The sequence below is a fragment of the Condylura cristata genome, unplaced genomic scaffold, assembly GCF_000260355.1.
Source record: "Condylura cristata isolate star-nosed mole 26May11 unplaced genomic scaffold, ConCri1.0 scaffold00003, whole genome shotgun sequence".
Lineage (NCBI taxonomy): Eukaryota > Metazoa > Chordata > Mammalia > Eulipotyphla > Talpidae > Condylura > Condylura cristata.
Genome location: NW_004567104.1, coordinates 8,685,549 through 8,709,036, shown reverse-complemented (window position 1 = coordinate 8,709,036; position 23,488 = coordinate 8,685,549). Strand labels below are relative to the sequence as shown.

General features: G+C 41.5%; 1 protein-coding gene across 1 annotated transcript in view; it reads left to right on the top strand.

Moving 5' to 3' along the window:
- Positions 1-23,488, top strand: part of SLC7A14 (solute carrier family 7, member 14) — a 118,759-nt gene that overhangs the window by 41,551 nt on the left and 53,720 nt on the right. The window contains exon 2 of the mRNA XM_012732846.1: positions 19,955-20,413. Within this exon, the coding sequence (XP_012588300.1) occupies positions 20,110-20,413 (304 nt within the window). The 5' untranslated portion in view covers positions 19,955-20,109. The remainder of the gene's footprint in view (positions 1-19,954; positions 20,414-23,488) is intronic.

Below are 23,488 nucleotides of genomic sequence, written 5' to 3'. Positions count from 1 at the left end.
CTAAAAGGCGTCTAGACAGTCTCTTTCCCTTTCTAGACCACTCTTGCAGCCAAGATATTTCAGACAATATGACATAATGATATATTGATGTTGACTCAGCCTGGCCAATACATGGTCCCATCTAAATATCACTCTGAGTCCATTTAATAGTAGAAGCCATCTTAAGAACTAAGCGCACCAGCAGTGAGGATCTTCTGAAGGGTATGTTTTTCCTTTCAAAAACCACATTATGCTGACGAAGAAAATAAAATCATAGTTTCTTTTCCCTAAAAGAATGATAGGAAGCCACCATCAAACTGGCACATAACATAAGCACGCACAACCCATGACTCCCAATGCTGTAAAATGAACTGAGAGTTTTGGGAAGGACTTAAACAGCTGTCCTGAATGCCTGGTCAAGCAGGGGAGATAAGAGATAAAATATGTTCATTGGATTTTGCAAGGCAGAAACCACTGATAACCTCTGCAAAAGCACTTGAGCAAAATGCAAAAGGCAAAATGGAAGAACTGATGACTGGCAAGATCTGAGGCAGAGACAGCCGAAAGGACAGTAGTCAAGGCCCAATGCCTACAGCAGACATGGCGTTGGGGAAGGAGTGTTGGCTTCACTTAGGTACTTTGTAAACTGAACCAGTTAAGAGTTATTAGACCTCTTAGAGCAGACTATGACATTATCAGAATTGGGTTGGTCAACATGGAAAGACAAAAAAACAAGATATAAGAAAGCCGGGTGCTCTGGGATCAGGGATTTGCTTTAGGGACAGATTCTACCCAACAGGGATGCCAGCTGAGCTTTGTGTCGCTAACTGGGAGATTCCAACCTTCAGGTTCCTGGTGACTCTGTGTGCTGTAGAAGACTGACCCTGTTAACCAAGCTAGTGCTTCCCCTGGGCCTGAAAATTTTATCTCCAAAGTAAAAAAGCTAGTCTAACCTCCTGGAGGGACGAGTTTCCTAAACCATTTTCCAATCATGGAGAGGCACAGAAGCCTAACTAAAAGCAGAGCATAGCTCTTCTTTGCCAAGGACAGGAACATCCTACTTATTCTGGGATCTTGCAAATATTCCTTTTGTTTCTTCTCTTATTTTTTTTTCCTGATGTTAAAGAAATACATTCTGACCAAAGAAAAAATGAAAATAGAAATCATTCCTAACACCATCACCCTACTTTTAACCTCTCAGCACACTATCTTGAGAGGAGAAAATGACTTTGCGTCATACTCTATCCACATTTCCATAGTTCTTTTCATTTAATAAATACATGCTGGTTAATTTTATGTCAGTAAATCTACTTCAGACTAATATTTTATTGGTTGCTTACTAATTTACTCTTTATTAATGCTTCATAATTCATGTAATCCTGTTTTTGGACATTTAGGTTATCCCCAATTTTTAGCACTATAAATCATATTGTAATGGATGCCCTTAATAAGATCCTTTTTTCTGCACCTGATTATTTCCATATGATAGATTTATTTTACAAAAACATTTCTGTCAATTTTCACTTATGGCATCAGCATATGGAAGTATCAACTTTTGGTACTTCTTTAGCAATAAATGCTCCTTTTCTTATTATTGCCATGTTAATAAATGAAAATTTGGCACCTTTGTGATAATAGACATAGTATTCCATATTATTGAATATCTGTATTTGTGTTTACAGTTGCTCCTTACTGTGATCTCTGAAGAACACATTTGAATGTAAGAATTTGCAGTCTGGAAAAATTTTACTCGGCAGCTTGGAAGCAAGTATTTTTCAGTCAGCTTATAGGCTGGAGATTCATTTAAAAGTTCCCGAATGAAAGTTGACATTCCTTTGTGAATTAGGGCTGTTGGCATTGAAATATGCTCACCTATCTTTGAGATTTTCTGATAAAAAGATATGATGATAGTCAGGAAAGAAACCTGCCTCTGGAGGAAAATTCTTCACAGCTGTGAAGTAAGAGTATACCCCGAGGGTCTACAGACTCATCTGCCCTGCACAGGCATGGCCTCAAAGCAGACTCAGAAGTGAGGGAGGAACAGGGTACACACAAGGAATGCTGGTCTCCATTTTTCAAAAGTGTGTTAAGTCCCAAGCTGTCAAAAGAGCTCAACTATTTTCCTGCAGGCAAGTAGAAAAAAAGCAATGAAGCAAACTAAAAATACATACATTCTTTTCCAAGGTGCATACTCATGATTTGGAAGATTATTACTGTTTTGATCAAGTAAAGGACTGTTTGAAGTCTCACAATTCAAACCTTAACTAGAGTTTAATATTTTAATATGTAACATTTTTGATCCTAAATCAGTCTTCCCTTGGTAAAATGAATATAAATTAACAAGAATATGTTGTGATAATTTAAAATTAGATAGATAGGTATACACTTATAGATAATTTAGTTTCTCAAAGGAATCTGTGAAGGCATTCAATGAAAAGAGAATTTTCTCATCTGTAAGATATGAGATTCAGGCCAGATGGTTTCAAAAGTTTTACATTTCTGTGATTTTAGGCACAAATTAGTCAACAGCAACAACAAAAAGTTCATATTATATCACAAAAGGTGTCTCAAGATAGAAGGGATTATTTCAAAATTCTATTGTTCATGCAATCTTTTAGAAACACTTTGTGCTTAAATACTCTTTTTAGCATTGTAGAAAAGTTATTATAGGCAACTCCAAAGGGAAATTGAACAACCTATGTGTGAGTCCTCACTTGAGGACAAGACCCAAGGGCAGGCACACAGAGAAAGGCACCCTTGTTTATTTACAAGGGAATCATGGAGAGAGAATAAAAAAGAGAGGGAAAAAGATTAATTGGTCCATGTCCTGCAGTAACCCTATCAGAGTTGAGACCCCAGTGCATGCCATCCTCCTCCAGGCCATTTATACCCACCATGGCTGCTTAATTCCATGCTTGTTCCCAGAAATCCCCATTTAAGAAGTTAATTGTCATGGCAGTTTCATGGCATGAAGGGATATGTAATCCTCTATGCTTCCTTAGGCACGGAGGTGGAGATAGAATCCATAAAAAAAAATGTGGATGGAGTTCATTCAGGACCTACTGTTCCCTCGACAGAAGTTTTATCTACAAATATTGTTGATTACCTACTATGTGCCGCTGCATGCTCTGGTAACTGGGAATTCAGCAAAAGAATGAAACCGACAAAATCCCTACCTTAAAGAGGTTTGCATTTTACAAAGACAATACAGACAATGAAAACACAAAGTTAGAGAGAGAACATAAGGGAGTGCACAAAAGACCAGAGCTACTTTTAGCTCAGGTAGTCGTGGAGGGCCTCCCTCTCCTGACATTGCAATGGAAACTAGAATCATGAGGAGACAGCTGTACAACGACCTGGGACAAAAGATTCCAGGAAACAAGTGCAAAGGCCCTGAAATAACAGAGTTGAGTATGTTTCAAGAACAGAGAGGTCAGGGTGGCTGGACCACAAGGGAATATGGCAGGAAATGAACAGGAAAAAGAAGACACCATTGTTTAGGGCCTTGTAGGCCATCGTAAGGAGTTTGCCTTTCATTCTCTTTACAATGCAAAACACGTCAAGAGTTTTGAGAAGATCCAGGCCCTCATGTGTGTAACAATCTACACAACGTAATTTAAGAATATGCTGAGTTCAGAACCCCATAGGAAATCAGAGAAAAGGAGGCACAAGTGGTTATTGTGCATTTAATGACAAGTGGGATAAGAGCTGAAATCCAAAAGAATATGAAAATGTGGAAAACTTGGGGGAAGGAGGGAAGGTGAGAAAAATGACAAAAAATAAGAGCCAGGAAGATAAATCATTGCGGTCAGAGTGCAGGCAGGCAACTGTCCCCCACTGCACAGGAGGTCCTGAAAAGCAGAACCATCTCTTCCTCTTTCAATCTCTGCAGCTTCCACAGAGTGTCTGACATATACTAGGCTCTTGGTGCCACCAAAGCAGATGTTGTGTGTTGTGAATTGTTGCAAACCCACCACTGCATTCACCTGTAGTAGGAGACTCGGAGATGCGAGAAAGAAACTGAAGCAGGAGCCTGGGGGGGGGGTTCTGAAGTCCAAAGTCTGTTTATTAGGACTGCCCATGAGTATATATAGGGCCTGTAGGTGCAGGGAAAAACAGGAAATGTGCCCAATGCAAAGGCTGATGCGCAAGTTGGTACCAGGCCTGGGGCTTCTTGAAGCTTCTACTTGAAATATATTAGTGGGCTGTAGCTGTTTGCAGGACAGAGTGCACTGTGCTCTGCCGGCTTGTTTGTTGGCCTTACTGGGGAGTATGCTCACCCATGCACATCATTAGCCAGGGCGGACAGGTGCACGTGAGGTCCTGTAGAGTTAGCCACAGTGAACAGTGCAGACCAAGCAGTCGGGGCGTGGAGTCGGATGTGGGCTCAGAACGTAGAGTCAGACTTTGCTGAGAACTGAAAGTTCGCGTATCATGTATAATAACCTGTATCAATAAAATTTAGATTCTGCCCATTTGTTTCTAATTGTATTGCTTAACGCATTATGAAGACTTGAAGGAAGCACTTGAAATTAACTGGTTTAAAATGCAGACTCTTTAGAGAGTAGAAATTTCCTTGAGGGTAGTGAAAAGAATCTTAAGAGTGACAGGTCCCAGCCTCCAGGATAACCGAATCCAAACTACAACAGAAACCTTGGAGTGTGTTAAGATGCAATGAACAGAAAAAACAACATTAGTTTCAAATATGAGCTCCAAACTCAAGAGAAGCACAAAGCCAGTTATCTGAATTGCAGTTACTAATTTGTGAGGGAAATTCACATGTGGACAACTCTGTGAGGGACAGGAGCTGCAGGGATGGTCCCTGAGCAAAGCTGCCAGAGCCCACTGGTTGATAATAGAATGAAAAACATTCCGAAGACTCCAGCAAGAGCTGCACTTCTCCAAATTGGGATGACAGCAAGTCCCTAGGAAGAGTTTCAGGAACACTAAGTCACATTTGTCCCTCACTTCAGTGCCAGGAGGCCGCTTGTGTGTGTGTGTGTGTGTGTGTGTGTGTGTGTGTGTGTTAGGGAGTAAATTTTTCATTAAATTTACTTGTTTTTTTACCTAGTTAACTTTTGGGTGGCATTTGATTTCTTCCATAGGTGTAGTCTTCATAGTTCTCCCACTACCATAGTACCCATGATCCATCACCATAGTGCTGTCCCCTCCCCTGTTTTGAACCCTCTCCCCCCACCCCCAGCTGTATGCCTTAAATTGATGGTCAGCTTGCAAGCTTTGTCTTCTTTCCTGATCCTTTGTTTCCTCTATATTCCATATATAAGTAAACCATCCAATACCTTTTTCCTTCTGACGTATTTCACTTAGCATAATCAGAAAAAAATATACTTTAAAAGGACATTACCACATAAACATCTGGGAAAATGTCTACCTTTTCTTTGGGGATCATCCTTAGCATGGCAGGGAAGATGCTAGCAGCCCATTCACCTTCTTTTTTTTTTTTTTAAAGATTTATTTATTTATGCATACAGAACTGGGGTACAGGCCAGAGGTGCAGGGGCGGCGAGAGGCTTCACCAGAGACAGAGTGGGGAGCAGAACAGGCAGATCAATGAAGTACACTGCTGAGAGGAGCAGCGGGCGGGTCAGGAGAGGTCTGCCACACTATGTGGTCTCCTCCAGGGCAGACGGGAATCGAACTCATGCGGAGGTGGCTTTAGCTTCTCAGTGCTGTGCTTTAACCCGCTGTGCCACCAGGGAGGGCCCCATTCACCTTCTTAATGAAAGCACAGTCAGGAGGCGCTGCTGTGGAGGTCAGGAGACCTGCTTCTACCTGGTGTGTGGCCTAGATAAGTGACTGAGATGCTCCGTCTCCAGGGCCACCCATTGGAAAGAAGCTGTCAGAATTACTCTACCAAGGGTTTTCCTGAAGTACCGTGGATAGATGTAGTTTTGCTTAAGTTTTTCTTTTAATTATGGACAGAATTTTGGAGAGAGGATTTAACAAAAGACTCAGACACTGTTTTTTGTTTTCTTTTGGGGGGAAGAGAGGTGAAGTTTGCTTAATGTGTGGAAATATAAAGAGTGACATTTCTCAAGTGATATTGAGTAGGTCTGTAAGCTGAAAAATGACCTGCTAAAGACATCCACATCATGACCTCTGGAACCTGTGGTTCATCTTCCATAAGAAAAGGGACTTTGAAAAGATGATTAAGTTAAGGATCTTGGATGGGATGATTATTTTGGATTAAATGAGTGGGCCTGATGAACCCACCATGCTCATTATAATAAAGAGGCAGAGATCAAAGAGGAGAGAAGATTCTATGCCCATAACCCACCTGCTTCCATGGCCCTTCCCATATACTCTTTCCCTTATTCAATCTGATAATCATTATCTTGGCTGTTTTTGTTTTTGCTGAATTTAAGTTTTTATTTCTCCTATTGTTTGCATGTAATTGTAGATTTTTTGGTATTTATATCCTGCAGATGAGAGAAACCATCTGATATCTGTCTCACTTTTTGGCTAATTTTATTCAACCTCAAGGTCCAGTCATCTTATACCAAATGCCACCATATTATCTTTCTTCACAGCTGTGTGATATTCAATTGACTACAGCTCCACAGTTTCTCTATCCATTCATCTGTTGAAGGTTTTGACTTACATTTCAAAGAGATGCTGATTTTTCTTATCCATTGGCCATTTGAATGTCTTCTTTAGAGAAGTGTCCATGGAGGTCCTTTGCCCATTTTTTAATTGGGTTATTTGTTTCTTTGTCACTGAATTGTGTAAGTACTTTGTAAATTTCAAGAGGACCCCTTGTTAGATATAGGGTATGCAGAACTTTTTGCCCATTCTGTAGGTTGTTTCTTTGGTTTATTAATGGTTTCTTTTGAGTTGCAAAAACTTTTGTTATAGTCTTTCTTGTTTATTTTTACTTTTGCTTCCCTTGGTGTTGGGGTTGAATTCCTAAATACATCTTTGTGGTATATGTCCTATAGAGTGTCCCCTATATTTTCTTTAAAGTGCTTTATGGTTTCAGTTCCTATGTCCAAATCTTTAATCCCTTTTCAGTAAATTTTCATGTATGGTATTAAATATGGATCTTGCTTTATTTATTTTTTAAAGACATCTTTTTATAGCATATGCTATTAATTCCTTTGTCAAATATTAACTATCCATATTTATATAAATTTATCTCTGGTTCTCAATTCTGTTCCATTGGTCTGAGTTTCTGTTTTGGTTCTAGTACCATACTGTTTTGATTACTGTTGTTGTGTGATTTTGTTTGATATCAGGAAGTATCATGCCTCCATTTTTCTTCTTTTCTTTCAAAATTGTTATAACTACTTGGGGCCATTTATGGTTCCATATAAATTTGATAAGTGTTTTTTCTATTTCCTTAAAGAAGTCATTTATATTTTGATAGATATTACATTAAATCTTTAAATGGTTTTGGGTAATGTGAGCATTTAATGAAGTTAATCCTTCCAATCCTGAGCATGGAATATCTTTCCATTTCTTTGTGTCTTTTATTTCCTTTAATAGAGTTTATAGTTTCCATTGTACAAGGGATTCACCAACTTTGTTAGTTTTATTTCCAGGTATTTCATTCTTTTTTGGCATGATAGTAAATGGATCTCTATTCCTTAGGTCCCTTTCTTCACATTTAGAAATATCACTGATTTTTGTCTATAGATTTTGTATACTGCCACCTTGTGTATTAATTTCTCACTTCTAGAACTTTTCAAGAATAATCATATACTAGACCATAAAACAAGTCTCAAAACAAGAAATTATATCAAGCATCTTCACAGATCACAATGTTGTAAAACTAAAAATTAACCATAAGAGAAATCCTGGAACAAACCAAAATATGTGGAAACTAAACAGAATGCTTTTGAGAAACACTTAGGCCAATGAAGAAGTCAAAGAAATGATTAAAAAGTGTCTAGAGACTAAAGAAAATGGAGAGATAAGCTGTCAGAACTTGAGGAATGCTTCCAATACATGACTTTATAGGAAGCTCATAGCAATACATGCCCTTATAAAAACACACCCTCCCCCTCCAATAGTTTCAATTTTGGAGCCAGATTTCTAGAATTATTTTTGTTTGTTTAACTTTGTCTGCTTTTCTATTTTCTTTTATTTCCACATATGAACAAAATCATTCAGTGTTTATATTTTTCCTTCTGATTTGTTTTATTTAGTATAATCCCCTCCAGTAGCAGCTAGATTGTCACAACTGGCAAGATTTCTTTTTTTATTTTTTTTAACTGTTGAGTATTATTCCTTTGTGTATATATATTCCACATCTTCCTTATCCACTTATCTATCATTGGTTGCTTAAGTTGTTCCAAAATGTAGAATTGTAAATAGTGCTGAATGAGCATAGGAGTCTTAGTGTTCAAATTAGGGTTTGTGTATTCTAAAGATAGATACCTAGGAGTGAAATTGTTAGATCATATGACAGATCTTGTTTTAATATTGGGAGAAACCTCCCAACTGCTTTCTACAGGAGCTGGACCAGTCTAACCTCCCAACAGCAATTCTTTTCTCTCCACACCATTGCCAAAACATGTTGTCTCTCACAGAGAAACTTGAAATATCTGCACATAATTTGGAAATGCCCTGTGAGTTTATCATATTTCTCAATAATTTTTGTATACAGCTGAACTCTAAGTAACTGGAATGCTTGGGAAATATGTTCTAGCAAATTAATTTTTCTGACTAGCCAAAGTGAGACAGGAAAAGAAAAATACTGTCATCCAGCCTTCTGGTTCAAAGGTTTTAAAAACTTTAATGTTTCACTGTCTTTCTTAGATATGAGGAGCAATGCAAACATGTTTTCATCTATTTTTGCTAATTATCTACTTTCTTACCATATCTCAGTCATTTTTTGAGGCGCTGGTTACCATTTCAATGCCAGGCTGAAAGACAACTTTGTAGTTTCCAAACTGCATTCACAGGTATTGTACCCTCATAGCAACTCTATGGGAGTAGCAGTTATGACTCTTATCTTTCAGATGAGAAAATTATGGCTCAGAGATTTTGAGGCACAATCAAGTAAACAGAGAAAAATTCTGGCCTCATGTTCTGACTTCAAGCCCAGTATCTCTATAGACACAGTGTAGTTGATTATGCTGATTATACTATCTTTCTCAGGCCCCAAGATATCCCCATGTATCAGTCAGGATCTCAGTAGGAAGCAGATGACACTCCAATCTAGTGCTTTGTGGAAAGTTTTTTGTAAAAGATTTATTTATGCATGCATACAAGAACTGGGGTGCATAAAGAGCAGGGGAGGTTAGAGGATTCACCAGAGACAGAGTAAAGAGCAGAACAGGAAGATATACTGAAATATATTGCTGAGGGGAGCACTGGGCAAGACAGGAGAGGTCTGCTCTGCACCATATGGATTAGTCCCCTTACGGGTTGGGGATCAAATTCGTGCTGCAGTAGCTACAGATATCTTCATAATGCTGTGCTGTGAGCCCCTGCACAACCAGGGAGGGCATGTGTGGAAAGTTTTTGAAAAAGAATATAGAGATGTTAGCAGCAGGTAGATCATCCTGAGGTAAAAAGAACTTCTGGAGATTAGAACTATGGGTACTACCCTCTGGCTAACATGAGGAAAGAGTTACCAGGCAAGAGAGTGAGCACTATAGATAAAGAGGCCACCTGGAAGGAGCCAAGTCTTTAATGGATGAACATGGCCAACTCATGGTGACTAGCAGGGAGGAGCTGCAGATAGGCCTCTAGCCTGTCTCTCAGTCAACCTTTCAGCTGCCTGCAGGTGAAAGGTCTCATTCATTCCAACCAAGGGCAAAGGAGCTTTTAATATGCTGCATGCTGGTCAGCAACCAGGCAAAGTTAGTAGGAAGTCACCAGCAACAAACAGAACTCACCAACAACCCCCACCCCACCTGCCTTGTGTCTAAATTCCTGATGGTCTGTGTTTTTGTTTTGTTTTTTTTTAATATTTATTTATTTATTTGTATAGAACTGGGGTACAGACCAGAGATGCGGAGGGTGAGAGGATTCACCAGAGACAGAGCAGGGAGCAGAACAGGCAGATCTACGAAGTATACACTGCTGAGGGGAGCAGCGGGCGGGTCAGGAGAAGTCTGCCATACCATGTGGATCTCCTCTGGGGCAGGTGGGAATCAAACTCATGCAGAAGTGGCTTAAACTTCTTAATCCGCTGCGCCACCAGGGAGGGCCTGGTCTGTGTTTTCTAGGAATTTCTTTTATGGCCATAGCAGCTACCATTGAGCTACATGCATTGTAAGACCTCAAAATGCTTCTGGCAATGATTAATTTAATATGATTTCTTAACTCCTTAGCAGTGGTCATAGAAGGATAACAAATTTTATTGTGTGATGTGTCCCATCTAGAAAAGATGTCTCCCAGTGATATCTGACTAGTGACATCCTTATTTTCCTGTGCTCTGGTTTTGTTCATATTATATGTGCAATAAATAACACATGATACCACACAGAGACCAGAAACCTGGCTGGAATCAGTGAGCAAATGGAATGGAAGGTGATATCAGGCTGTGCTCTGTCATGTTCCAGAAGAACACTGGTATCTCGTGCCCAATAGCCAGATCTCAGAATGAGCTTCTCACTTATCCCATGAAGAAGATGCTAGACATTTTCTTGATGACAATTTTTTCCAAATGCACACTCAACCCCTGCAGTGCTATTAAAACAAGGGAGCAGGGTGGGATACTTTTTTAAAGCAGAAATATCCCAAACTAGGTAAACATCAATTACCCTCATACAAGGTTTTAAAGAAATGATGCATTGTTTTGTTCTTCATGTTGTCAGAAATAGATCAATTTTAGATTTATGCTGGTCACTGAAGGCAATCAATATTTACACCTCACAGGATAAATTATGGAAACACAAGAATGAACACCACAGAATTTAAGTTTCTACCTCAGGTGTACAGAGGTACACCTGCCTACTTCAGGAAAAGAAAAAATCTCCAGAGAAAAACGCAATTACTTTTCCTCGTACACAGGAGCAGAAGAGCAGTATGACTTAAGTTATTGTCATAGTTGTCCACATTCTCCTTGGTAAGAAAAGGGTACAACTTCACTCTATATTATGTGGCTCATCTGCCTTCATAAGGGAGTATCCACCTACCCTGTTAACTGTAGGCCTGGTCATTTGACTCACTTGAGCCAGAACAGAGTCAGTAGAAACACCATTTCCAACAAGAGGGAGTGGGGCCAGGCCCATTCCCCAACATCCTTTGTGCTTGCAAGACAATGGCATGTGTCAGGTAGTGTTGATTCTTTAGCCTGAGATGCTTCAGAATGAGAAGACATTTGCAGACTCACATTCCAGATGGATGTAAAGAGCAGAAGCCAATTTACAGTCAGAAGTAAAGTCACAGAAAGAGATCAAAGTTATGTTTGTAACATATTGAAATTGGAGGTTGTTTGCAACTCCAAACAAAAGCTGATTAATGCACTCAATCATTTTGGAAATGATAAAGAAAGGAACTTTTGAAAAGGAAGCTGAGTTGCTATGGCCACTTGTGCAGGTTACTTAGCTGTCAGAGATTCAAACTCCCCTTTAAAATACATTGTGGGGCCCTCCCTGGTGGCACAGTGGGTTAAAGCACTATGAGGCTATCAGAAGCCACTGCAGCAGATGCTTAATCCCCAGCCAAGGAGATGACCCACATGGCGCCACAGACCTCTTGCCCACAGCTCCCCTCAGCAATGTATTCCAGTCAATCTGCCTACTCTGTTCCCCACTTTTCTCTGGTAAATCCTCTCACCCCCTGCCCCCACATCTCTGACGTGTTCTCCAGTGTTTGTATGCATAAATAAATCTTTTTTTTTTTAATTTAAAAAACAAAAGACATTGCAGGCAAAACAAAGCCAGCTGTGTCTGGATTCCACACACATACAACAGAAATGATATGCACAGTGTCAAATAAAATGGTAGGTGATCAATGCTTAGTGAAATAAGCCATAAGGAAAAGGAAAAATACCAGATGGCTTCCTCATAGCAGGGGTATAAAGGACCAAGGGAGAAAGTAATAATAATAATGAACAGCTACATGCCAGCGACATTTTATGGGGGTAGGATGGGGAATGGGATCAAAAACGGTGGGGGGAGGGAAGTGCATTGGTCTATGGTGATGGCACACGGGTGATTTAGTGATGGGAAGCCCAAAGGGATTACAACTGAGGTGGGAAAATGCACAAAATGATGTAAAAATAAACGATTATGTTATTGAAAAGAAAATGGTAGGTGATCAAAAGATACATGAAGTAGGTTTGACCAAACACTTTGCAAAGTTGTCACTGTGGAGGATAGCACTCTGAAAATCAGGTATTCTGGCAGTCGCATGTCTGAGTGAATTTACTGGACACCCACATTGTGCAATGTGTATGTACACACTCACAAACTAATCAAAAACATCTTCCTCACTACTCTGTCATGGTCCAAAAATGTCAACCATGATAAACCACAGCCTGCCAAAGAAGTACAAATCAGAATGTGATTGATCTAGAAAATGTAACATGCAAGACATTGTTGGTCACTGAATAAATTGAAGATGTTTAGTCTGAGGAAGATAAGGTTCCAAGGGAATGTTAGTTGCCTTCAACTTTAACGATGTTTCCTGTAACGAGATTAGCCCTACTCTGCATAGATACATGGGGCCAAGTTGGGAAGAACAAGCGAAAGTTACCAAAACACAGATTTGAATTCCAGTTCCTAGAGGGTTCTATTCAGTGAGGCAGGCCCTGTCAGTCACACAAACTGACCTGTGCCTAGGTATCCTGTAAGGTCACAGTGACTGACAGGCACGCACATCCATAGCTACATGCAGAGAGCCACAACTTGCGGCTTGGAGAGAGTAAGAAGATGAATAGAAGCAAGGACCTCCCCAGAGAACCACAATCAAATACAGGTTGAACGAGACACAGTAAGTCACAGGCAGAAAGTCAGGAGTTGGGGACTAATTAGATGAACCTAGCCAAGTGAGGGATTGTGTGCATCTTAGAGGGAAAAAAATCAAGTGTTAAAGAAGTATGTAACTCTAAAAGGTCTGAGGACATCTGCTGAGGTGCCCTTTTAGATACCAACATCCCTTCTCTCTAAGCATGACAAAAATGAGCATGAATCCCTTGGGGTAAAAATATCAGGGTGTACAGTCTGCAGCCAGAAGAAACCAAGGGAGTTTCAGAAGAGAAAACCCAGGGTAAGGACAGCGCAGCAGGCTGCCTTGGAGAGCTGCCTTGAGCAGTGGAGGGGCTGAGCCAGGACGTTGGTACTAGGGGACCAAAAGACAGTCAGGGAGGCCTTCCTGGTGGCCTAGGGTTAAGTCTCAGCACTAGCACCACTATGACATGAGTTTAATCCCCGGCGAGGGAGGTGACCCACATGGTGCGACAGATCTCTCTTGTCTTACCCGCTGCTCCCCTCAGCAGTGTATTTCAGTCCAGGCGCCTGTTCTGCTCCCCACTCTGTCTCTGGTGAATCCTCTCACCAACACACTCTGGCCTGTACCCCAGTTCTTCTACACAAAATAAATAAAAATCTTTTTAAAAAATAAAGATGGTCAGGGGTCTGAGCATGGTTGGCACTGACTTACCCACCTATGGTATTCTCACTCTACCACGCACTGTACTAAAAGCTTCACATGCATAATCCCTGCACTCCTCACTAGGTACCACTATGAACCCACTTTATAGATGGCAAATCGGAAGCATAGAGATGCTCTGCCCAAGGTCACTGAGCTAAAAAGAGCAGAGCCAGGACATGAACACAGGGAATCTGGCTCCTGAATTATGCCTTTAAGTCAGTAGCCAGGAGCTCTGTCCAAAGAAAGATAACTCCTGGTGGGAGGAGGTTGAGCCCAGGAGTGGGGAGGAGCTTCAAAATGCTCCTTTAAATCCCTCAGTTACCAGGTGGACACATCATGGAGGCACTTCTGCTCTGCATCCTCACTTCACCAGGAGACGTGGATTGCAAGACTTTTGTCTCACAGTCATTCATAACTGTCCAGCCAAATGAAGGGGCTGTTTCTCTCAGCCAATGCTCCCTGTTGCTCCAGATGTTCCAGCAAAGCTGGACAGGTGCCAGGAATGGCATAGGGGATGTTCATCATTCCTTAGTGACTTGCAAAACCAGGAATGATTTTGGGCTGTTTACTGTTTTTGCTAGCCTTCATTTCCTTCCTCTGCTTACCTCCAAAATCAGTCTCCAGCCTAATTCTATAATCCTACCTATTCAGTGAGCTCCTAAGCCGTAATTACTTCCATCCTTACACAAACCTGCTTTTACCATCATTATACTTGGAGCCACTGAGCCCTCAAGCGCGCCAGCGATCACCACATGATGAATGTCTTCTCCCAAGGCCCTGCAAGCCCTCCTTAGGTATAACTGTGAAGTATTTTGAGAAACTTGAATTAGAGTGCTAGGGAAAGCACAAACACACATTTATTGCTCATCTTGGAAAGACAACAGCAATGAGCTTCCAAAACTATCTTTGATTAACATAATCTGGGGGTAATGAATATGGATATTGTCAATATCACTTAGAAGCATGTTTTCTTTTGTACATTTTGTTCTCTCCAGTAAATTTCCTACCAAGAAAGGAAATGCCCCCCAAGCTCTTGTTTGCATCAATAAAATGAACACTTGGAGGAATTACATGACAGGAAGAGAGCCAAGAAGAAACTTTTGCCACTCTCAACTTTTGTTCTAGTTGGTTCTCTTAGGTTTTCACCCTAGTTTCTAATTATCTATCAAACAGAAGCTGTCACCCACCCACCCCTAACAAGCTGATACATTTCTCAGTGTTCTTGTGACAATGTCTGATGAAGGGCTGTTTAAGACAAGTATTACAGAGGATCGCTCTGACCACAGTCCTTGCCTGAAGAAGACGTATCCAAGAGAAACTGGAAGCACCCGTCAGACATGATCACACAGGGGAAGTGATAATATATTAGCTACAGTTCTCCAGAAACAGAAAAATAGCATAATACAGATATAGATGCGGGGGGCGGGGCAGTTATTGTAGGAATTGTCTCACATATTATGTGGCGAAAAAGCCCCACAATCAGCATCTGCAAGCTGGAGAACCAGTAAGGCCTGAGAATGGGGGTGAAGGAATGCATGGTTCAAGTCCCCATCACACTGTAAATACACAAGAAACAGGAAGAGCAAAGCCCAGGGACAGAAAATGGATGCCTCAGCACAAGCAGAGACTGCACATTCACCAGCCTCTGCTTTTCTGTTGTATTCAGCCCTCTACTTATAGTACCAGATGCTTTCCACCCATACAGGGGAGAGCTTCTTTAACCAATTTGCCAATGGAAATGCTAATCTCTTCTAGAAACACTCTCTCAGACACACTGGCCATAATGCATTACCAGCAATCTGGTACCAGCTCATTCAGGTTGACATAGAAAATTCGCCATCATTGACCATGTCTGGTTTGCAATCATATGGTTGCACCATAGTCATGGGGGAGGGGGGGAGGTGTGTGAAGGCCAGTGGAACCCAATCTTGCTGGGCTAGAACCATCTGGGGAGCTTTATAGTATTCTTATGCCTAGTCTACACCTCAGGCCAATTAAAGTGGATTTTCCAGGGTGGGGGCCATGTACAGTATTTCTAAAAGATCCATGGGTGATTCCATTGTCCAGCCAAGAGAAGAAACCACTGGAAAGGGATTTTGGTGTCTGAAAACCCTTTTATTATCATCAGAATGCTGATGGCAAGGCCACCTGCAGTTACTGTACCCTGCTAGGGGCCACCACACTCCTCATTTCCAGATATGTACCTTGTGGCGCTCCGTGGGTCTCCTAGTTTTTCCCTCCACTGGCTTCTCACTGCACAAACAGCAAACTTGAGCCACTTGGCCTGCAAGAGTCCCTTCTGTCTGACTTTTGAATCTGAGGAAGGAAAGCTGGCATAAGGAGATGAACTCTGCAAGTGGACACCCCAAGGCCAAGGGCTGGTTCTACCTTATGGGCTCTGGCACTTGAGAGAAGTGCCAGCCTTCACTGTCTCTTCTATAAAGGCCAATTTGGGGGTTTTGCTGTTGTTGTTATTTTATATTTATTTTTTTACATTGTTAATTTTGGGGTACGTTTGATTTCTCCCCTCAGGTGTTGTCATCATCGTTCTCCCACAACAGCACCCATGAGCCATCACCTAGTCCCTTGTGTTCCGCCCTCCCCTGTTTTGATCCCTCTCCTTCTCTATCCCTTGTTATATGCCTCAGACCTATGCTCAACTTGCAAGCTTTGACTTTTTCCTGACCTTTGTTCAGTTTCTCTATATTTTGCATCTGAGTGTAACCATCAATATTTACCTTTCCCCATCCGTTTTACTTGGTTTAGCATAATCCCCTCCAGCTCAATCCATGTTGCTGCAAATGACATTAGTTTGCCCCTTTTGGTGGCTGAGTAGTATTCCATTGTGTCCATATCACATCTTCTTGATCCACTCATCTGCACTGGGGCATTTAGCTTGTTCTCTTATCTTGGCTATTGTAAACAGTGCCTAAAAAAAATAGGAGTATAGGTTTCCTTTTGGATTAGTATTATTGTGCCCTTTGGGTAGATTTCTGGGAGTGGAATCATTGGGTCAAATGGTAGATTCATTTTTAATATTTTGAGGAGTCTCCAAACATCTGTAAAGGCCAATTTGCCATAGGATTAAACTGGACAATACACATGCATCTATAACACAACACTCAAATCCTTCCCCTCCCCTCTACTGTACAGGCCACTCAACTCCTCCTCTGGACTCTGCAGGAACACACATCCTTGACACCTGGCACTACAGCACCTTCTGTCACCAGGAGCCAATGTCTTCACCTTAGAGACTGTGTTGCTCTTTCACTACATGGTTTATTTCCTGCACCGCCTGTATTCATGTGCTTCGGCTGCTCTAAGTAAAAGTGCTACTTGGGTGACTTTTATTCCTAGGGTGAACAATGTTGCAATGAGCAGAGGGCATATATCCTTTTGGGTTAGTGGTTTTGTATTCTTTAGATAGATACCTAGGAGTGGAATTGCTGGATCATATCTTTTTTTAATTTATGGATTGTTTTTGAAGTAGTTTTGTTCTTCATCCTTGCCAAAATTTTGAAAGGATTCCTTCCCCCAACCCTCCAAGTTGTGGTCACCTTAGCTCCCCACCAAGGTCTATAGGTGCTTCCCCCCACTGAAATACCCTTTATCTTCCACCAAAGACCATTATGCTTCTCCTCCCTCGCTCCCCTCCCTCTCAGAAAGCCACATATCTATGGTCAGCTGCGATACCACAATGGGTGACTTAACATATGCCATCTCACTTTCCAGAGGCTGGATGTTTGAGATCCAGATGCCCTCTAGACAGCAGGGAAGGGTCCATGCCTCTGCCTCTTGGCTTCTGGTGGTACATTGGCCATAGGACCGGTCACCCTGATATCTGCCTTCTTTCTCACATCTTCTTGTCCCAGTGTGTACCTCAGTGTTCCAATATCCTCTTTTGATAAGGACAGCCACATTGGATTAGGTGCCTCCTGCAATGAACTCATCTTAACCAATTACATCTACAACTCTACATAAGGTCACATTCTGAGGTCTTGGGGGCAGGTATTAATTCAATAAATTTGTAGGGGTGGTGCACCATTGAATACATAACTTAGCCTTTACCTCTGCCTGGAATAATGTGTTTTTATCAACATTGTGTAGCCTTATCTTTCATTATTTATATTGTCTGATTTTTCTCTAAGAGGCATGCTATGCCTTTCTAATAAGAAAGATAATAAAAGGCAAAGGAATATGGTAATGTGCTATGAGTGCTGTGGTGGTGGGATAACTATGATGACCTGAGGGGAGAAATCATATATTACCCCAAAATGAAAACAAATAAACAAATCTTCCCCTACGCACTGTGATGTGGGTATCCATCACCTGTTGTATACTGGAAGCTCCATGGGAACAGGACCATGCTTTTGTACCCCCAAAACTAATTCTATATTTGGTGCAGTTCTATACCTGCTGGCTATATTGAAATTAAATGATTATATACATTAATTTCTCAAGAAATTGTTCTCAGAGTCTTCCAAATATACATGTGACACATTTTCCCATCAATCTGGAAATCTAAGCAAAAGAATGCTGACAGTCTAGGCTATTAAATGACTCCAGAGTGTACAGTGGCGCTACCAACTTTAATGATATGTAAGGCATCTTCAAAACCAAAACACAACGTGTGGCCACCAGTCATGTCTTGGAAAAAATTAGACTAGTGGGGTCATCACCCAACCCCTGTGAATCAAACTGCCACATTTCACCTAATCTCCTAATTAGGTAGTGTTTGCAAAACCTTTAGAGGCAGGCAAGTGTTACATTAAGTGCTAAGTAGTATTAATTAATAATATCAGTAGGTTGCATGGGCTGGTACTTATTGTAAATGTGAATTTCTAGGCTTGTTAGCACAATACTTGGAATTAGTAGTCAGCTATACTTTAAAAATTGTTTTAAATTTTTATAGTTTCTGGCTTTCAAAAAGTACCCTCATAATCTTTGCATTTTCTAACTTGACAAAACTTTAGACATCGTCTAACACAGTATCACCAACCCCATTAGACCCAACACCTCTTTCCTTGTAATAAATGTCTTGTCTCTCTTCATTAGTATCCTGAAGCAAAATGCACAGCCACGCTACCTGCCTATAAAACATTTGAGCAGGCAAACAAGACTCTGGAGCAGAAGCAGTTGTCAGGAGCTTGCTCTATATGTGGTCTCATTGCTCAGGACCCGCCCTAAATGGCAGGTGCACTGTGTAGGGGAGGAGCACTGATGCCATGAGAAGCTTGGTTTTTTGAAGTAGTAAACCACTCTTAAATTTCAGACCACTGCCCTTCAATTTATTCTATAGTTGCATCTCTGAAAATTCCCTCTGAAAATTCTCTGAAAAATGCACTTGTATTTTTAAACCATTCCAAAACATCCTATGTGTTTATATGTAAAATAGTTAGACTTTTATTAATTTATTTTTATTTTCTTACATTGTTCATTTTGTACAATATTTGACTTCTCACCTCAGATGTAGTCCCCATAATTCTCCCACCACCACAGCACCTGTGACCATCACCACAGTCCCTGTGTTCTTCCCTCCCACTTTGACCTCCTTCTGCTGTATGCCTGAGATCTATGATCTGTCTACAAATTTTGACACTTTTCTGATCTTTTATTCCTCCTATATTCCCCCTAATGAGACCATCTGACTTTTTTTTTTTACTCCTGACTTTAAAATAGTTAGATTTTAGATTCAGATCATCAGCAATTTCATCTAAAGAATATCTGATACTTTACACTTTTATGGTGACATTCCAAACATTTATCATCTCTGTGGCCTGCCCACCAAATGCCAGTGGCACCCCTGAACCCCAAACTTTGGAAGAAAAAAAGTGTTCAAAATGTAGTTTGTGTCATTTGAAAATAAAGTTCCAAAATGACCCCATGGAGAGGCACCATCCCTATTATAGAGTAACTGATCTAATTTACATCCTTGTGTTAAAATGAGTGTATTTCATCCCTCCAATATATCCCCAAGAATGACAGACCAAACTTTGACTGAAGCAGGTAAGAATTTCAAGTTTAGACAGATGGACATTTCCTTGTGCCAGTCGCTGTCTTAAGATCCTTTCCTACGTAGAATTTAATTTAACCTTCACATCAACACTAAGGGAGAGACTTTACGCTCTCCATTACACAGTTGAAACCGAGGCACAGAGAAATAAAGTAACTCAGCCAGGGCAGGAACTGAGAGAGCCTTATTTCAAACCATCTCTTCAGGATGACTACGTGACACAGTGCAAACTACAGACTGTGGTTTAGAACTCCCGGGGCCACAGAGGGAGAAACGTGAGTGCCTGGGATAGAGCAGTCTTCCAGCCCCACATTGACCTTCAGCCGCATTCACAGTCAAGGCTTGTTTCTCCGTTGGCCTTACCTCCTCCTTTCTTGACTTTTCTTACAGACATTCATGCCCAGGAGACGGCTGCCTTGGGACACTTTGGATCTTTCCTAAGAGAGAGATCCCTGCCCACTAGATGAGTCCCAGAAGCACCCACTAAGGCTTCCAGAGCCCTCCTCCAACAGTCAACCTTCACGGTAACACCCCCAACGCGCAGGATGAGTGGCCTCCTCGCCTCCCTGGACCCCCGGCGGGTGCAATGGGGGGCTGCCTGGAACGCCATGCACTCCAGAATCCTGCGCACCAAACCAGTGGAGTCCATGCTGGAGGGCACAGGGACCACCTCAGCACATGGCACCAAGCTTGCCCAGGTGCTCACCACTGTGGACCTCATCTCGCTTGGTGTTGGCAGCTGCGTGGGCACTGGGATGTACGTGGTGTCTGGCCTGGTGGCCAAAGAAATGGCAGGCCCCGGTGTCATTGTGTCCTTCATCATAGCAGCTGTTGCATCCATATTATCAGGTGAGTGTCTTGGTGCAGGGGAAGGTCTGTGGAAAGCCAACCTGCTGACCAACTGCCATTTATCCCACTCTTCTAGAATATTTACTGGTGAGATTTCTGAAGTGGCTAATAAGAGGTATTCTTGCCCTTTTCTGCCAGGGAATTCGGTTCTAGGTCTTGATTCAGTTGTAATGACTTCCCCTTTTTCTGTTTTTTTTTTTTTTTAATAAAAATCATTCTTCCGGCACTCACCCATCTCCCAACTCCTCATCACCAGTCCCCCCCCCACCATCGTATTACCACAGCTCTGTTCTTATTATGACACCCCCCCCCTTTCACTGGAAGGTAAGTCAGTCCCATTGTGGGAAGGTAGATACAGCTATGGTGTAAATAATAATAAAGGATAGGCAGAGTTGCAAAATTCTAAGTCAGTGAATCTCACATGATTAGTGTTCAGTGAGCAAAAATTAGTTCTGCAACCTCCCAAGTAGGGGGAAATCAAGCCCGAAATATAAAGCCATTGTAAGAACCCCAAGGTACCATTTGTCACTGCACTTTGGCATACTGATGTTCTACACAGGTAGCTCAACTCAATCCTTGTCTCCCCTTGAGAAAGAATCATAAAACTCATTTTTTTAATGAGGTGCCCAGACTCACATATTGATAATTTGTGAAATTCCTCTCCTATTCCCTTCCTCTCTTCGCACCTCTTCTCATGAATTGCAAACCCCAGAATCTTCCCAGAATGCCATGGATAGGTCAGTGGACAACTGGAAAAAGAAACAAATGAAAATATTTCTGCTGCTTGATGGTTATTTTGCAAGAGCGTGAAGTTTACTGAGCTATGGGGAGGCAGCACATATAGCATAACTTACATAGTGGAGGTGAACATCATGGTCCCTTCAAAATGTTTCAGGCAAAGTAAGATTGCTAAGATGTGTATAGGACATTCTGTGTACTCGGGCAGAACATCCCAGGTTCTACATTCATATCACACTGCATCTCAGAGAGCTCCTTTGTGTGGGATATACAATGAACACGCAATGGCTTACTTTTTCATCTTTTTAATTTGATGAGGAAAATATTCCCAGGCTAAGTTTGTTTCCCTCCTGCCACAGTTGACTTTCCCTCTTGGTTTCACCACTCACCACACCCTCTCCCTGAAATCATTCTCTGCCTGAATAGCCTAATGATTTAGGTTCCTGTAGAATAGATGGGTTGTTTTTTCCTTATAGATAAAAACAAATTATTCAAAGGGATGCATTCCGTGGATACCTGAAATTCCATTAACCTGATTGCAATCATTTTCAAACTTCTTTGGTAAAGAGATTATTTGGGAGAAGATGCCAGATTCTTACCATATCTGAACTATACATATCTGAAATTGTTAACATATAGAACAGAATAGTGTGGGAAGACAAAAGGCTGATGTGTGATCAGGGAGTGTTGCACAGGGCACAGGGTGACAGCTTAAGACTCCTGCCCAGCTAGTACAGACTGCATAGTCTTCTCTGGACCTCTCTTCTCATAGCCCAGCTCCTTCAAACCACAATGATTCCTGAGAATGAATCACCTACATCTGTTCTTTAGGATGCTACATTATATTTTCCTGAGAAGGAATCACCCAGGTCTGTGCTTCAGGTGCTACATTATATTTAGGGACCCACCTCCCTCCCACAATGTTCACGCATGCTGTGGCCTAAGCTTTGCTGCAATGCAGGGCTGAGATGGGCCTGTTCACACCAGCTGCCAAGAGCTCCAATTACACACCCCTCTTTCTAACTGTGCATTCAATGAGGTCATAAGGTGTAATCAGTCATGGTGGGGGTACTTACACAGGAGAAATTGGCAGATACTACAAATCAGACCTTGTTTCCACAGAGTCAGTTGCTAAACATTTATCAGCACACATGCTACTGCCCACTTCCATCAAAGCCCCTGGGAATGTCCAGCGGTGCCCTCCGCAGGCCAAGGAACATCCCATCCTGCCTCAGTCAAGGAACCGCCCTTCCCATAGGGCCACACCCATGGCCTCCTGTGCTCACTTCAGGCGCATCTTCCTGCTGAGTCCAGCTAGGGTACTCCCAGGCCCCCAACTAGAGCCAGAACCAAAACAACACACGTCAAAGTTTAGCATACTTATGGCAGGATTCACCAACCAGACCTGTCACTCTCTGATCCTTTGTCGCTAAAGAATTCCCCTCCACTGTCTCTCTCTACACCCACATCACCAGCCTGTGTTGCTTCTCACTTAACCAAACTTCCCATTGCTTCTCCATACAAACACTCCTCTATCTTCAGGTTTCTTCTCTGAAAGCTGGGTATTTGGGGTTTTATTTCATTTTTAAATGTATTATTTTCTATTGAAATAACCCTGCATTATATTATATAAATGCCAGATGTGCATCACTGAGTCAGCTTCTGCATATACTACATTAAATTTATCATACAAATGACCCTGTTAACCCAATTTATACCATTTCTCCTTCCTTTCTGGTAACTACAAACTACTCTTAGACTTGCAAAATCAACTTGCATTTTATATAGTTCATTCATTTGTTTTAGACCTCTATATAACATATATGATTGGAATTACATGTTTGTCTCTCCTTTGATTTATTTCACTAAATCATAAGACCTTCGAGGTCCGTTCATGTTACAAATGGCAGGATAATGATTTTTTTTTTTTAAGATCTGTGTGTGTGTGTGTGTGTGTGTGTAATGTTTTTTTTATTCACTCACTGCCCAGTTGGCATTTGGACTGTTTCCAGCTCTTGACTATTGTAAATAATGCTGCAGTAAACATGGATGTACATATATCCCTTTGAATTAGTGCTATTTTGTGTGCAGATACTTAGAAGTTATCTTTGGGCTTTCTGATACATGGTTCTCTTTTCCTCTTGGCTTAACTAAAACCTGGCTCAGGCCCTCCCTGGTGGTGCAGCGGGTTAAAGCACAGCACAAAGAAGCTTAAGCCACTTCCGCATGAGTTCAAACCCACCTACCTGGGAGGAGATCCACATGGCGTGGCAGACCTCTCCTGGCCCGCCCGCTGCTCCCCTCAACAGTGTACTTCGTCAATCTGCCTGTTCTGCT